Genomic DNA, 14,443 nt, shown 5'->3' with positions numbered 1-14,443 from the left:
AAATTTGTTGAATCTAAACTGAGTTTAGATTAATTATTAATGTGTAGTTATATATAAATATACTGTTTGCTACATTTAACTATATGTATTTAAATACATAAATATCAATAAATATATGTATATATAAGCCAGCACAAGTTAATTTTCATTTTCCTGCATTTTTGGAAAAAATGGGGAATTTCTAGGGTTCCCTAGTTACTAGAGTAAAAAATGCAAGAAGTGCAACTTTAGTATAATGTAGTTGAGTGGTTTTGTGTGTACTTTATTGACCCCTAGTCTCATGAATGAATGAGTTTGCATTTGCTTAAACAATATGCTTAATTCATTATATGCTTTTATTATTCATTATTTACTTTTTGGCCTTTAAACTCTCTGCAGTTTTGGATTCTTTTCTCTGTGAAAGGAAAATATCTTGGGCCCCCCAAATCACTAAGCTAAAGGAAGAAGTCAAGCTGGGAACTGCTTAGAGCAAACCTGCTTCCCATTCTATTCGTAGTCACCCCTCTGCTAACTGAAATAAATACATATCTGCTTGCCTCCTGTGGAGGGGCTAATCAGAAACTCAAAAGAATGCAACCATTTTTCTCTTATCTACCTATGACCTGGAAGCCCCCTCCCTGCTTCGAGTTGTCCCGCCTTTCCAGATAGAACCAAATGTTCATCTTACATATATTGATTGATGTCTCATGTCTCTCTAAAATGTATAAAACCAAACTGTGGTCTGACCACCTTGGGCACATGCCTTCAGGACCTCCTGAGGCTGTGTCATGGGTGCCTGTTCTCAACCTTGGTAAAATAAACTTTCTAAATTAACTGAGACCTGTCTCAAATTTTGGGGGCTCACAACTGCATTTTCTGAGAATCTCCTTGGTTATAGGTTTTCTTAGCTCTCTCAATATAAACAGTGTCAGGGACTCGTTAATGGAACTAAATCTTTCATTCCTTTACTTGTAAATACTACTGATAAATCAGCAACTTGCTTTTGAGGCTTTTGTTTGGATGAGGTGAGAATGTAAAGTGCCTATTTTAGGACATACTTGACATTGTCAAGGGACATAACAAGGTCCTTTTGAACCTTCACATTTACAAATCTATTGTAGCATATCACTTCCCCCAAGAAGTGCATATGAAGTAAGTAGAACAGAATAAAGGCTTTTTGAGATTAGGATACTAGACAGTTGGCCAGAGTCATTAATTACTACCTAAATGGTTTGTTTTTTGACATCAGCCTTGCAGTGTTCACAATTCAGTTTTGAGTTTCAGCAGATTACTTCCATGTTATGACCTTTGGATTATTCATGAATAGTTGAATCTCTAGATGTTAAATATGTAAATACCAAGAGCCCTCTGTGTAAAGTTCCTGATAGGTATTCGGTGGTCAAAAGGTAGCCTATATTTAGAATTTCTGTGTTAGTAGAGGCCCCAGAGAGGTTTTCCCCTAACCTCCTAACTTTATAAGTGAGGTGTCCAGGTTAAGTAATGTGGTTGTGATCCTCTGGCTGTTGAGTGTTGGAGCTGCATCACAGACCTCTGTGATACCAGCGTCTGTCAGTCCTGGGATTTTTGCCAACAAGTCCCATGCACTCTCTGTTTGGATCCAGAGCAGGCTCTTAACAAAATCAATCTGTATACTGATTGAGTTCATGTTTATATACATTTCACTTTTGAAACGTTTATATACATTTCACTTTTAACATTTATCCTAAAACATGACTCATATGCCTTAGATATTTTTCCTCCACCCCTAGTGACCTGGCAAATGTGATTTTCTTGGCTATCCTGGCCTGGGTGTGTGTACTTTCTCCCTCAGGCCTATGTTGTTGTAACCCCCGCTCCCCCCTGCCCCCATTGTGTACCTGTACCTCAGTAATATGAGTTTTAAAAGTTTTCTGATTAAGCCATGCTGTTTCAAATTTCTGTGACTTTGTAGGTTATTGCCTGGAGTATTCTCTCCCCTCCCACAACCACTTTTCCTCCAAGAGTCTAAAGCCTTCTTTAATCCCTGTTAGCAGAGTTCATCTTGTCTACTTTGATCTACCCTTAACACCTGTTGCATACCTCCTATCCCTCTATTACAGCATGTATCACAGTGAATTGCAATCATTTATTTTCGTACTTAGCTTCCCCATTAGACTCTGAGAGTAACGCTAGTTGCTAACACTTGACTTGTTATGTGAATAAAATAACTAAGGAGATTCTATGAAAATGTTTCCTTCCTGAGCAGGGAACTATGGGTATCCTTAATGGAGTCCGTTAATCTTTGTCAGGGAGTGTCCTCCCACACTGTCATATGTTAACTTAAAGAATAACATACACAGTTATTAGTGAGGTTATTAAGATTGTTGTTAATTCGCTGAAAGGAAAGTGGTCATTTGGAAAAACTTGTTAGGTTACACTTGAAGTAGGCATAGTTTTTCAGGATTATCTACAGTTCATTTCTCTATCTCTGTTATATCTGTCTCTGTTATTTGTCAATAAAATGTTACATGCCCTTTTAAAACTGCACTTAGTTTTCAAATGTCTTTTTAAAAACAGTATCGGTATTATACAAAGAATGCACAAAACATGATACTAAATTGCAGTGTTTTTAATTACTTTTCAATCATGGCGTTTTTTATTTTAAAGGGTTTTTAAAGATTAAATATTTAATTTGTCAGTTATTTAACCCAATTTTCTTCCAGCGGAAGCTGGCAACTCCCATTCCTTGCCCTTCCCCAAGTTTTGGTGTGCTATACATTACGTTAGGTATTGAGGGATAGTAATGAGAGACAGGACTAGCTGGATTTCCTAGGACGACTAAGAATTCCTAACCCTAGCTGGGGAAGGTGACTGCATCCACCTTTAAATACGGGGCTTGTAACTCAGCTCACACCCGACGAATCAGGTAACAGAGAGCTCACTAAAATACCCGTTAAGCTGAAAGCAGGAGGTAAAGAAATAGTCATCTATCGCCTGAGAGCACAGGGGGAGGGACAACTATCAGGATATAAACCTAGGTCTTCGAACTGGCAGTGGCAACCCCCTTTGGATCCCCTCTCATTGTATGGGAGCTTTGTTTTCACTCTATTAAATCTTGCAACTGCACACTCTTCTGGTCCATGTTTGTTAGGGCTCAAGCTGAGCTTTCACTCGCCGTCCACCACTGCTGAATGTCACCGTCGCAGACCCGCCATTGACTTTCACCCCTCCGGATCCGGCAAGGTGTCTGCTGCGCTTCTGATCCAGCAAGGCTCCCATTGCCACTCCTGATCAGGCTAGAGGCTTGCCATTGTTTCTGCGTGGCTAAGTGCATGCATTCATCCTAGTAGAGCTGAACACTAGTCGCTGGGTTCCACAGTTCTGTTCTGTGACCCATGGCTTCTAACAGAGCTATAACACTCCCCTTGTGGCCCAAGGTTCCATTCCTTGGAATCCGTGAGGCCAAGAACCCCAGGTCAGAGAGCAAAAGGCTTGCTGCTATCTTGGGAGCAGCCCACCATCATCTTGGGAGCTCTAAGAACAAAGACCCACCAGTAACATCTGGTGGCCTGTACAGGGATTCTCCAAAGCCCTGAGTAATACTGGACCACTTTCACTTGCTATTCTGTCCTATCCTTCCTTAGAATCAGAGGAAAATACTGGGCACCTCTTGGCCATTTAAAAATGATTAGCATGGCTGCTGGACTTAAGACTCAGGTGTGAGGCTTTCTGGGAAAAGGCTAACAGCCCCCATCTGGGTTGGGAGCATTGGTCTGCCTGGAACCAGCTTCCGCTTTTACAATTTTCCTGGGGAAGCTGAGGGCCGACTAGAGGCAGAAAACTGTCATCCTGAGTTCCCGGCATTGGCCAGTCGAGATCATGGTGCAGCTAGAAGTCTCTACTCCACAGTCGCCCATGCATGCACCCCTACCTCTCCTTCTGACCCATACCTCCTGGGTCCCAACCACCACTTTCTTGAAAGTGTAGCCCCGAAATTCTCCTTACCTCTGAATCTACTTCCTCCAGTCCCTGCCTCCTAGGTACTAATGCTTCAGACTTTCACTCCCTCTCCCAGGTATTAGAGCAAGTTGTATCTCCAAAGGGATCTAGAGAAGCTCTACACTGTGTCCTTAGGCACCTAGGCTATGAACCCAGGGAGTCTTGCCCCTGGTGTCTCTCCCAATTTAGGTATACAGCCCTCGACGTGGGTAGTTATGTGGGACCCGTTCCTCACCACCCTTGCCAGGGTCCCAAATTTGTAAATGGCTAGGAGGATTGCTCTCCTCCCCCAATTTCTACCCAGCTTACCCCCGCCTGCAATACAATCTCCAAGCCTCGGCTCCTTGGCCAGGGCCTTAGAACTGATAACCCAGTACTTTAACAACTGGAACTGGGTCTACGACAACATAATAGATCAGGATGAAAGCAAATTGAATAAATTAAAGGGAGGAGCATATTCCTATAGGGGCAAATGGGGGCAACGAGCAAATGTCCTTCTGCTGTGTTCCCAAAATCCATCTACCAAAGGGAAGGGAGAAAGAGAGGGGAAAAAGAGAGAAAGAGGTAGAGAAACAAAGGGAGTCAGAGAGAGAGAGACAGAAAGAGAGAGAAAGAAAGAAAAGTAGTAAAGAAAAAAGTGTACCCTATTCCTTTAAAAGCCAGGGTAAATTTAAAACCTATAATTGATAATTGAAGATCTTCTCCGTGACCCTGTAACACTCCAATACCACCTTGTTATCAGTGTAAACAAGGGTGTAGCCAAAAGCGCTGAGGCCACTGACAACCCGTAGCCTTCCTATCAAAAATCCTTAACCCAATAACCCACAGATGGCTCAAATGCATTCAATCTGTAGCAGCAACTGCTTTGCTAGCAGAAGAAAGTAGAAGAATAACTTTAGAGGAAACCTCGTTTGAGCATACCTCACCAGTTCAGAAATATCCTAAGTAAAAAAGGCAAAAAGGTAGCTTACTGACTCAAAAATCTTAAAGTATCGGGCTGTTCTTTAGAAAAAGATGATTTAACATTAACCACTGAAAATTCCCTTAACCCAGCAGATTTCCTAACGGGATTTAAATCTTAATTACTATACAAAGTTCTAACCAGACCTAGGAGGAACTTCCTTGAGGACAGGACAGTAAATAGTTCCTCCCGGGTGATTGAAGGAAAAAAACACAATGGGTATTCAGTAATTGATAGGGAAACTCTTATAGAAGCAGAGTTAGAAAAATTGTCTAATAATTGGTCTTCTCAAACGTGCACTCAGCCAAGCCTTAAAGTACTTACAGAACCAGGAAGGAACCATCTATACCAATTCTAAGTTAATTTAGACTAAACAAAGTCTTAGTAATAGCAAAGGACCTAAAAGCCCAAGGCCATGCAATAGCCCTTGCAGTACTCCAGTTTTAGGAGTGCAGAAACCCAACGGACAGTGGAGGTTAGTGCAAGATCTCAGGATTATCAATGAGGCCGTTGTCCCTCTATACCCAGCTGTACCTAACCCTTATACTCTACTTTCCCAAATACCAGAGGAAGCAGAATGGTTTACAGTCCTGGACCTTAAGGATGCCTTTTTCTGTATCCCTGTACATCCTGACTCTCAATTCTTGTTTGCCTTTGATGATCCTTCGAACCAACATCTCAACTCACCTGGACTGTTTTACCCCAAGGGTTCAGGGCTAGCCCCCATCTATTTGGCCAGGCATTAGCCCAAGACTTGAGTCAGTTCTCATACTTGGACACTCTTGTCCTTTGGTATGTGGATGATTTAGTTTTAGCCACCTGTTCAGAAACCTTGTGCCATTAAGCCACCCAAACACTCTTAAAGTTCCTTGCCACCTGTGGCTACAAGGTTTCCAAACCAAAGGCTCACCTCTACTCACAGCAGGTTAAATACTTAGGGCTAAAATTATCCAAAGGCACCTGGGCCCTCAGTGAGGAACACATCCAGCTTATACTGGCTTATGCTCATCCCAAAACCCTACTAACTGTTGGATGTGCCTCACCCTGCACTTCAGGCCATACATTTCAATCCCTGTATCTTTAACCTCCTTGTTAAGTTTGTCTCTTCCAGAATTGATGCTGTAAAACTACAAGTGGTTCTTTAAATGGAGCCCCAGATGCAGTCCATGACTAAGATCTACCGTGGACCCCTGGACCAGCCTGCTAGCCCATGCTCTGATGTTGATGACATCAAAGGCTCCCTTACCGAGGAAATCTCAACTGCACAACCCCTACTATGCCCCAGTTCAGCAGGAAGCAGTTAGAGTGGTCGTCAGCCAACCTCCCCATCAGCACTTGGGTTTTCCTGTTGAGAGGGGGGACTGAGAGACAGGACTAGCTGGATTTCCTAGGCCGACTAAGAATTCCTAAGCCTAGCTGGGGAAGGTGACCTCACCCACCTTTAAACACGGGGCTTGTAACTCAGCTTACAACTGACCAGTCAGGTAGTAAAGAGAGCTCACTAAAATACCCATTAGGCTAAAAGCAGGAGGTAAAGAAATAGTCAATCATCTATCACCTGAGAGCACCCGGGGAGGGACAATGATCAGGATATAAACCCAGGCATTCGAACCAGCAGTGGCAAGCACCTTTGGGTCCCCTCCCGTTGTATGGGAGCTTTGTTTTCACTCTGTTAAATCTTGGAACCACACACTCTTCTGGTCCATGTTTGTTACTGTTCGAGCTGAGCTTTTGCTCACCATCCACCACTGCTGAATGCCACTTCTCAGACCGGCCATTGACTTTCACCCCTCTGGATCTGGCACCGTGTCCGCTGCGCTTCTGATCCGGGGAGGTGCCCATTGCCGCTCCCAATCAGGTAGAGGCTCGCCATTGTTTCTGCGCGGCTAAGTGCATGGGTTTGTCCTAATCGAGCTGAACACTTGTCTCTGGGTTCCACAGTTCTCTTCCGGGGCCCACAGCTTCTAATGGAGTTGTAACACTCACCGCATGGCCCAAGGTTCCATTCCTTGGAATCCGTGAGGCCGAGAACCCCCCAGGTCAGAGAGCAAAAGGCTTGCTGCCATCTTGGGAGCGGCCCACCATCATCTTGGGAGTTCTAAGAACAAAGACCTGCTGGTAACAGTAAGATAAGAAAGACATAAGGCTTTCTCACTAAGTTTGTATACATTCTAAAATTCAGAATAAGTTTTGTATGAGGTATTAAAAATTTAGTTTATAATTGTAACATCTTTATTTTATAGGCTATTTAAAAATAGGTGTATATTTAACTACAGATGTAATACATTCTTGAAAAGGAAGCGTAGTGTAACATTTCCAACTGAGTGTGCACTCTGACACCAAGTTACCTGGCTTAAAGTTCCAGTTTTGTTATTTACTAGCTGTGTAGCCTTAAGTAAGTTCCTTAACCCCTTGCTGCCTCAATATCGTTATATGTAAAATTAAGGTAATGAAAATACCTACATTATGAGATTGCTGTGACTGGTGAACAGGTCGGCATGTAAAATATATGAAACAGTGCCTGACATATTTTAAAAGCTAGATACATTTTAGATGTTACTATAGTTGAAATAATCCAGAAAATTAGAATTCCCCGTATTATAAGAGAATAGTAAATATTGTCAGATTTTTATATACATAGCATAATTTTTTAAAAATTTATTTAAAAATCTACAAACAGTAAAGTTCACTTTTTAAAAAAATATACTTTCTATGGATTTTCACAAATGTGTATAGTCTTGTGACTGTCAGAGATGTATGAACTGGAACAAATCCATCTTAAATAGGAGCTGGGTAAAATGAGGCTGAAACCTACTGGGCTGCATTTTCAGTTAAGGCATTCTGAGTCACAGGATGAGATAGGAGGTCACCACAAAATTCAGGTCATAAAGACCTTGCTGATAAAACAGGTTGCAGTTAAGGAGTTGGCCAAAACCCACCAAAACCAAGATGGCGACAAGAGTGACCTTTGGTGGTCCTCACTGCTACACTCCCACCAGCACCATGACAGTTTACAAATGCCAGGGCAATGTCAAGAAGTTACCCTATAAGGTCTAAAAAGGGAATGCATGAATAATCCATCCCTTGTTTAGCATATCATCAAGAAATAACCATAAAAATGGGCAACCAGCAGCCCTCAGGGCTGCTCTGTCTGTGGAGTAGCCATTCTTTTATTCCTTTACTTTCTTAATAAACTTGGTTTCAGGTTGCACCGTGGACTCACCCTGAATTCTTTCTTGGGCGAGATCCAAGAACTCTCTTTTGGGGTCTGGATTAGGACAGCTTTCCTGTAATGTGACCTAACTAGGAAATAGAACAGTTTCCTCAACCCCCTAAACTACTTTTTTTTTTTTTTGGAGAGGGAGTCTCACTCTGTCACCAGGCTGGAGTGCAGTGGCGCCATCTTGGCTCACTGCAACCTCTGACTCCAGGTTCAAGCGATTCTCCTACCTCACCCTCCATAGTAGCTGGGATTACAAGCACGCGCCACCACGCCCAGCTAATTTTTGTATTTTTAGTAGAGATGGGGTTTCATCATGTTGGCCAGGATAGTCTCGATCTCCTGACCTCGTGATCTGCTCCCCTTGGCCTCCCAAAGTGCTGGGATTACAAGCATGAGCCACCGCACCCGACCAACCCCCTAAATTTATATTGTGTTGTTTCTTTGTAGTCAAACCATCTCCCTACTTGTAATCTTTGCCAACCACTGATCTGTTTCTTATCCTTTGGGTTTGCCTTGTCTGGAATGTCATATAAATGAAATAATCCAGTAAAAGATTTTAAAATCATATCTTTTGAGTCTGGCCTCTTTCATTCAGCATAATACATTTGAGATTAACTCAACATGTTGCGTGGATCAGTAGTTTGTCGTTATTCTGAGTAGTATGCCATTGTGTGGATGTACTACGGTTTTGTTTATCCATTCTCCCCGACTGACATTTGGGTGGTTTCCAGTTTTTGGTAATTATGAATAATGCTGCTGTGAATAATTACGTATAGGTTTTTGTGTCAATATACATTTTCATTTGTCTTGGATATTCAGTAGAATTTCTGGGTTTTATTGTAAGTGTATATTTAGGATTTTAAGAAACTACCAAACTTTTCCAAAGTGGCCATCCCATTTTGCATTCCCACCAGCAATGTTTGCAAGTTCTGGTTGCTGCATGTCCTTGTCAGCTCCTGGTATTGTCAGTGGTTTTATTGTTTTAAAATTTTTTTTTTAGCTATTCCAAATAAGTGTATAGCTAGCATAATTTGGAACCAAGTTTGTCCATCAAACTCTTGAGACTTGGAAGAAGATACAGAATAGGGCTGGATTAAATGCACAGCCACATAGGAGCTCATAAGGAAGAGATGGAGAGACCATCAGATTTGTGAGAGCTTTGCAATTTCTGTCATATTCACTTTTGTAATCCCCAGATGACTAACATAGTGCCTGGCACACGGTAATTGGGATATCTTTGTATGTTTATTGAATCATTGAAAATCAACAAATGATTGAAAGGGAAGGAATAGAAGTAGGATGGAAGTAATTTTAGATTAGATTTGGTCTGAGTAATCCCAGTATATTCATGTGACACACACCTTTCTACCTGCTTAAGTCTGAGTTTAGAGACATATTTCAGGGCTAATTTCTGGCCCCTTCGCAGGAGAAAGAGAGCATGATATAGCAGAAGAAGCAGTAAGCAGAAAAGATTTGATGCTACTAATTTGTTGTGTGGATTTAGGAAAGTCTTCTTAACTCTCCTGAGCCTCAGCTTCATCACTGCATAATGAAAATATTTTATTATATGATAGCTAATTTATTTTTTTTTCTGTTAATCACATCAAATCAGAAATTGGTTAGGAAGAAGCATGCCAGAGCCTTGATAAGGGAAGCATTATATATGGGTACAACGTGAAATGTAGCTCTGCAGGGAGTTGAGGGGTGAGTGTTAAACATAGAGCTAGCTAATCACTAATTGGCAGAAAGAAAAACAGTAGATAGAAAAAGGTAGTTACAGGGTTTCAAATAGAGCAGCAGCGTTGCAGGACTGGGGGGCGGGGTGGGTGTATAAAAGGAAGTAGGCATTAACAATACCAAATTAAGATGTTTGTAGGTTTTTTTTTTTTTTTTTTTTCTGGGGAGAAGCTAGCCATAGTGTCATCAACGCAAAGAGGAGGACCTGAGCCTCAGAGAAAACAAAGTTGAGGATAGGTGGTAACACAGACCACTCCAGGACCCGTGTGTGAGCTCTGGGAATTGTTCAGCATGCTGCTTTCCAGTGGCCTTTTTCTCTACCATTATTACTCCGTTACCCCACTTCTTTAAAGTTTAGGTGTAGAGTTTAGCAAAAAGCCAGCTCTTAGTTGATATTTATTCAGTTTGTACTTTGAAGGATTTTGTACATGTACTGTCAAGTATCAGTAGAAATTTAAAAATAGTCGGCTGGGCACAGTGGCTTACGCCTGTAATCCCAGCATTTTGGGAGGCTGAGGCGAGCAGATCATGAGGTCAAGAGAACCAGACTACCCTGGCCAACATGGTGAAACCGTGTCTTTACTAAAAATACAAAAATCAGATGAGTGTGGTGGCGCGTGTCTGTAATCCTGGCTACTCCGGAGGCTGAGGCAGGAGAATCGCTTGAACCCGGGAGGCAGAGCTTGCAGTGAGCCCAGATCGCACCACTGTACTTCAGCCTAGGGATAGAGTGAGACGCCATCTCAAAACAAACAAACAAACAAAAACTTAGTAGTCAGTCTTGATTGTGTGTTTTAAGGGATTTGACCTGTTTTGTTGTTTGTCTGTCTGACATTTTTCAAAAGCACCATGACGTTTGAAAATGTATTCTGTTTCCTGTTGTGATTCTTTTAAAATATTCAGAGGTCTTGATCTCTTGGATACCTTTTTGCTATATAGATTATAAGGCTATTTTTTTTCATCGTTTTAATGTTTCTAAAAATTTTATTCTGAGGCAAAACACAGTTTTTCTCTAACATAGTTTAGGTTGTAAAATCAAATGTTTATTCATTTTAGACTGTGTGTTTCCAACAAGCATTTGTTTTAAAACATCTGTATGATGTTCTGGTTATGAGGACCCCCTACAGTAATCCTTTGGAAATAGCCAGTGAAGAGTCTAAGTTCTACTTAATCCTTCAACTCATAAAGAGTCAATTAAAGACCAAGTACCCAAGATGTTATTTTCAGATTCTAATATAAAGAATTAATATTTCTGGATTTTAAAAAATTTCAATGTACTCTGCTAACTTGCCATTGTTTTTAGGTGTATAGTAGTCCCCTCCTTACCCACAGTTTTGCTTTCCATGGTTTGAGTTACTCAAAGTCAACTGTGGTCTGAATGTTATATGGAAAATTCCAGAAATAAACAACTGATGGGTTTTAAATTTGTATGCCGTTCTGAGTAGCAGGATGAAATCTGATGCCATGCCTCTCTTGTCGCATCCAGGACGTGAATTATCCCTTTGTCCAGTGCGTTGATACAATATATGCTATGCTACCTGCCTCTTAGTCCCTTAATAGCAGTTTCAGTGATCAGATTGACTGTCGAGGTATAGCAGTGCTTGTGTTCAAGGAACCTTTATTTTACTTAATAATACTTTATTAATAATAGTTATTAATCTCTCACCATGCCTAATTTGTAAGTTAAACTTCATCATGGTATGTATGTAATGTATATGTAGGGTTTAGTACTATCTGTGATTCAGGCATTTACTGGGGGTCTTGGAATGGATCCAAAGTGGGGACCGTTATACTCAACTTAGGAAACTCATCTGTAGTTTTTAGTCAATTGTTTCTACTTCTGGGTAGGAAAAAACTCTGGAATATTTTATGAGTTTGTGTTAGATAACACCTTAGAAAAGAAAATACATGGTTTTATGTTAAAAAAAAAAAAGGCTTCTTAAACTAGATAACTCTTTTTGGAGGTCAGATATTTGCTCTGTTGAGAGTATCAGTTTCTTTTTTTTTTGAAACAGTCTCACTCTGTCGTCCCAGCTGGAGTGCAGTGGTGCGATCTCGGCTCACTGTAACATCTACCTCAGCCTCCCACGTAGCTGGGATTACAGGCACACTACCACAGCTGGCTAAGTTTTGTATTTTTAGTAGAGATGGGGTTTCACCATGTTGGCCAGGCTGGTCTCGAACTCCTGGCCTCAAGTGATCCGCCTGCTTCACCCTCCTAAAGTGCTGGGATTGCAGCGTGAGTCGCCGCACCCGACCAGAGAATATCAATTTCTAATGTACTGGCAACTTGTTAGACCAGTAGAGCATGTAGGAGGGTCACCTCTTTGAAATTCAGGCTCTTATATTGTTTCTTAGAGCCTTTCTGTAGCCCTAAAATTAGTGATCATTTTATGCTCCATCATCCTGAAATTGAATTCGAGCTGTTAAATGTATAGTAACAAAATATATCCTTTTTTATATCTTTCAGAATCATGGTGTCATGGAAAGGGATTTACTTTATACTGACTCTGTTTTGGGGAAGCTTTTTTGGAAGCATTTTCATGCTGGGTCCCTTTTTACCTTTGATGTTTGTAAACCCATCTTGGTATCGCTGGATCAACAACCGCCTTGTGGCAACATGGCTCACCCTACCTGTGGTAAGTTACACACCAGAGGAGACTGTCTGCTTGTACTAGAGTGCTCCCCACCCCGATAGATACCTAAATCCATGGATGTTCAAGTCCCTACAGTATTTGCACATATCCTATGCACATCCTTCTGCATGCTTTAAATAATCTCTAGATTGCTTATAATACCGACTACAACGTAAATGCTATGTAAATAGTTGTTATTGTTAGGGAATTGTATTGCTTAGGGAATGACAGGAAAAAAAAATCTGTGCATCCTCAGTACAGGCTTAGCCATCCTTTTTTCCCATGAATATATTTGATCCATGATTGGTTGAATTCACAAATGCTGAACGCAGGGATGTGGAGGGCTGCATGTATTTTGCTGTGTTCCATTGGGCTTCTTAGATACATAGGTTGGTTGGTTTTTATATTTTTTTAACTGGGAAATTTTAGACCGTTATTTTTTTCACATTTTTTTCTGCCTTATTCTGCCTTATGAGTCTCCTCATTTTGGGACTACAATTATATGTATGTTAGATTAATTGTCTTGTCACGTATGTCACAAAGGCTCTCTTCCTTTTTTCTTCCCCTGTATTTTTTCCCTGTATTTTTCATATTGAATGATTTCTATTTATCTGTTTTCAAGCTCAATGACCCTTTCTTCTATCATCTTTAATCTGCTGTTTTGTTCATCTAGTGAATTTTTATTTAAAATACTGTAAGTTCTGGAATTTATTTTGGGTTCTTTATTGGTTCTGTTACTTTCTTGAGATTTCTCATCTATTTATTAATTATAGCCATATTTTCCTTTAAGTCAGCTGGATGATGTCTAGTACCTTTTACTCTGTCAGGGCCAGTCTTTTAGGCAAAATTTCTTCTTGCTTTTTTAATATAAGTATGCTTTGTTTTGTGATTGGATTGCAAGAGTAGTTGGCAGCATCTCTTAATGTTCATCCAGCAATTTTTTATTGTCTACCATGTACCTAGCATTTTGCTAGGATGCAGTGATGAACAGGACAGATATGATCTCTGTCCTTGAGGAGATAATAGTCCTCTACCTAAAATAACTTATCCTAATTGTAGATTTACAGAGCTTGACTAATTTCTTTTCTGGCTTTCATTTGACTGAAAGTCTTTTTCTTTTTTTAGAGGACAGAAGTTGACTTCTAAGACTATTAATTTTTAGAGTTACATTTTTAAATTAGCTTTAAAGATATGAAGCCCAGTGTTTCATTGCAACCCTAAACATACCATTTGCCATAAAATACTCATTTTTTGTTGCTGCTGAACCACTATCACTCTCTATTTACAAGGTGGGTATTTCTCTATATACATATATTAAGTAAAATAAGAATACTCTTCAGTTTACGTAATATTAATCATCACAAGTAGATACTTCTAAAACGTCATCTACAAACTGTATGTTAAGTAATTTTGCTGTCATCATAAAATCAGAGACATTTCCTATTGAAACATTTGACTGTTTCCATGTCATTTATGTAACTATTTTTAGTGTTTGTTTCATCATCTGTAAAATAAAGAAATTGGAGTAAATGATCTTTGAGATCTATTCTGGATTCAGAATTGTATATCTGATTGTAAAGCAAACATTCAGAGGTAAAAGATTTTTTGTAACAGTCATGTATTGTTACTGTACTCCGTTTTCTAAATGTCATCAGTTTTCTATAGTATATAATCCTTTAATTATGAACCACACATTTTTGTTGAATCTTTCTGCCAAAACCTTGAGAGTTCTGAGAATTGGTAAAAATTACTACAGTTGTAATGCTTTACAGTGTCCAGTCACTCTAATTTTTGGAGAGCGAGCATAAGCAGAGTGCTTATTTTCACGGACATTGCAGACAGATATTTGGTTTCACTATTGGCCTTCCCACTTTCTAGTCATTTGAACTTGGCTAAGCTCCTTAGCCTCATTGTAAGCTTTTGTTTCTT

The 14,443-nt window shown here is 40.2% G+C and overlaps 1 protein-coding gene across 7 annotated transcripts in view; it reads left to right on the top strand.

Moving 5' to 3' along the window:
* LCLAT1 (lysocardiolipin acyltransferase 1) overlaps positions 1-14,443 on the top strand; it is a 196,531-nt gene that overhangs the window by 66,249 nt on the left and 115,839 nt on the right. For all 7 annotated transcript variants that reach the window (XM_008952516.4, XM_063594638.1, XM_008952517.5 and 4 more), the window contains one exon: positions 12,349-12,517. In XM_008952516.4, the coding sequence (XP_008950764.1) occupies positions 12,349-12,517 (169 nt within the window). The remainder of the gene's footprint in view (positions 1-12,348; positions 12,518-14,443) is intronic.

This window comes from Pan paniscus, chromosome 12 (genome assembly GCF_029289425.2).
Source record: "Pan paniscus chromosome 12, NHGRI_mPanPan1-v2.0_pri, whole genome shotgun sequence".
NCBI lineage: Eukaryota > Metazoa > Chordata > Mammalia > Primates > Hominidae > Pan > Pan paniscus.
The sequence above is the reverse complement of the archived record's forward strand: the minus strand, read 5'-3'. Positions and strand labels throughout refer to the sequence as shown.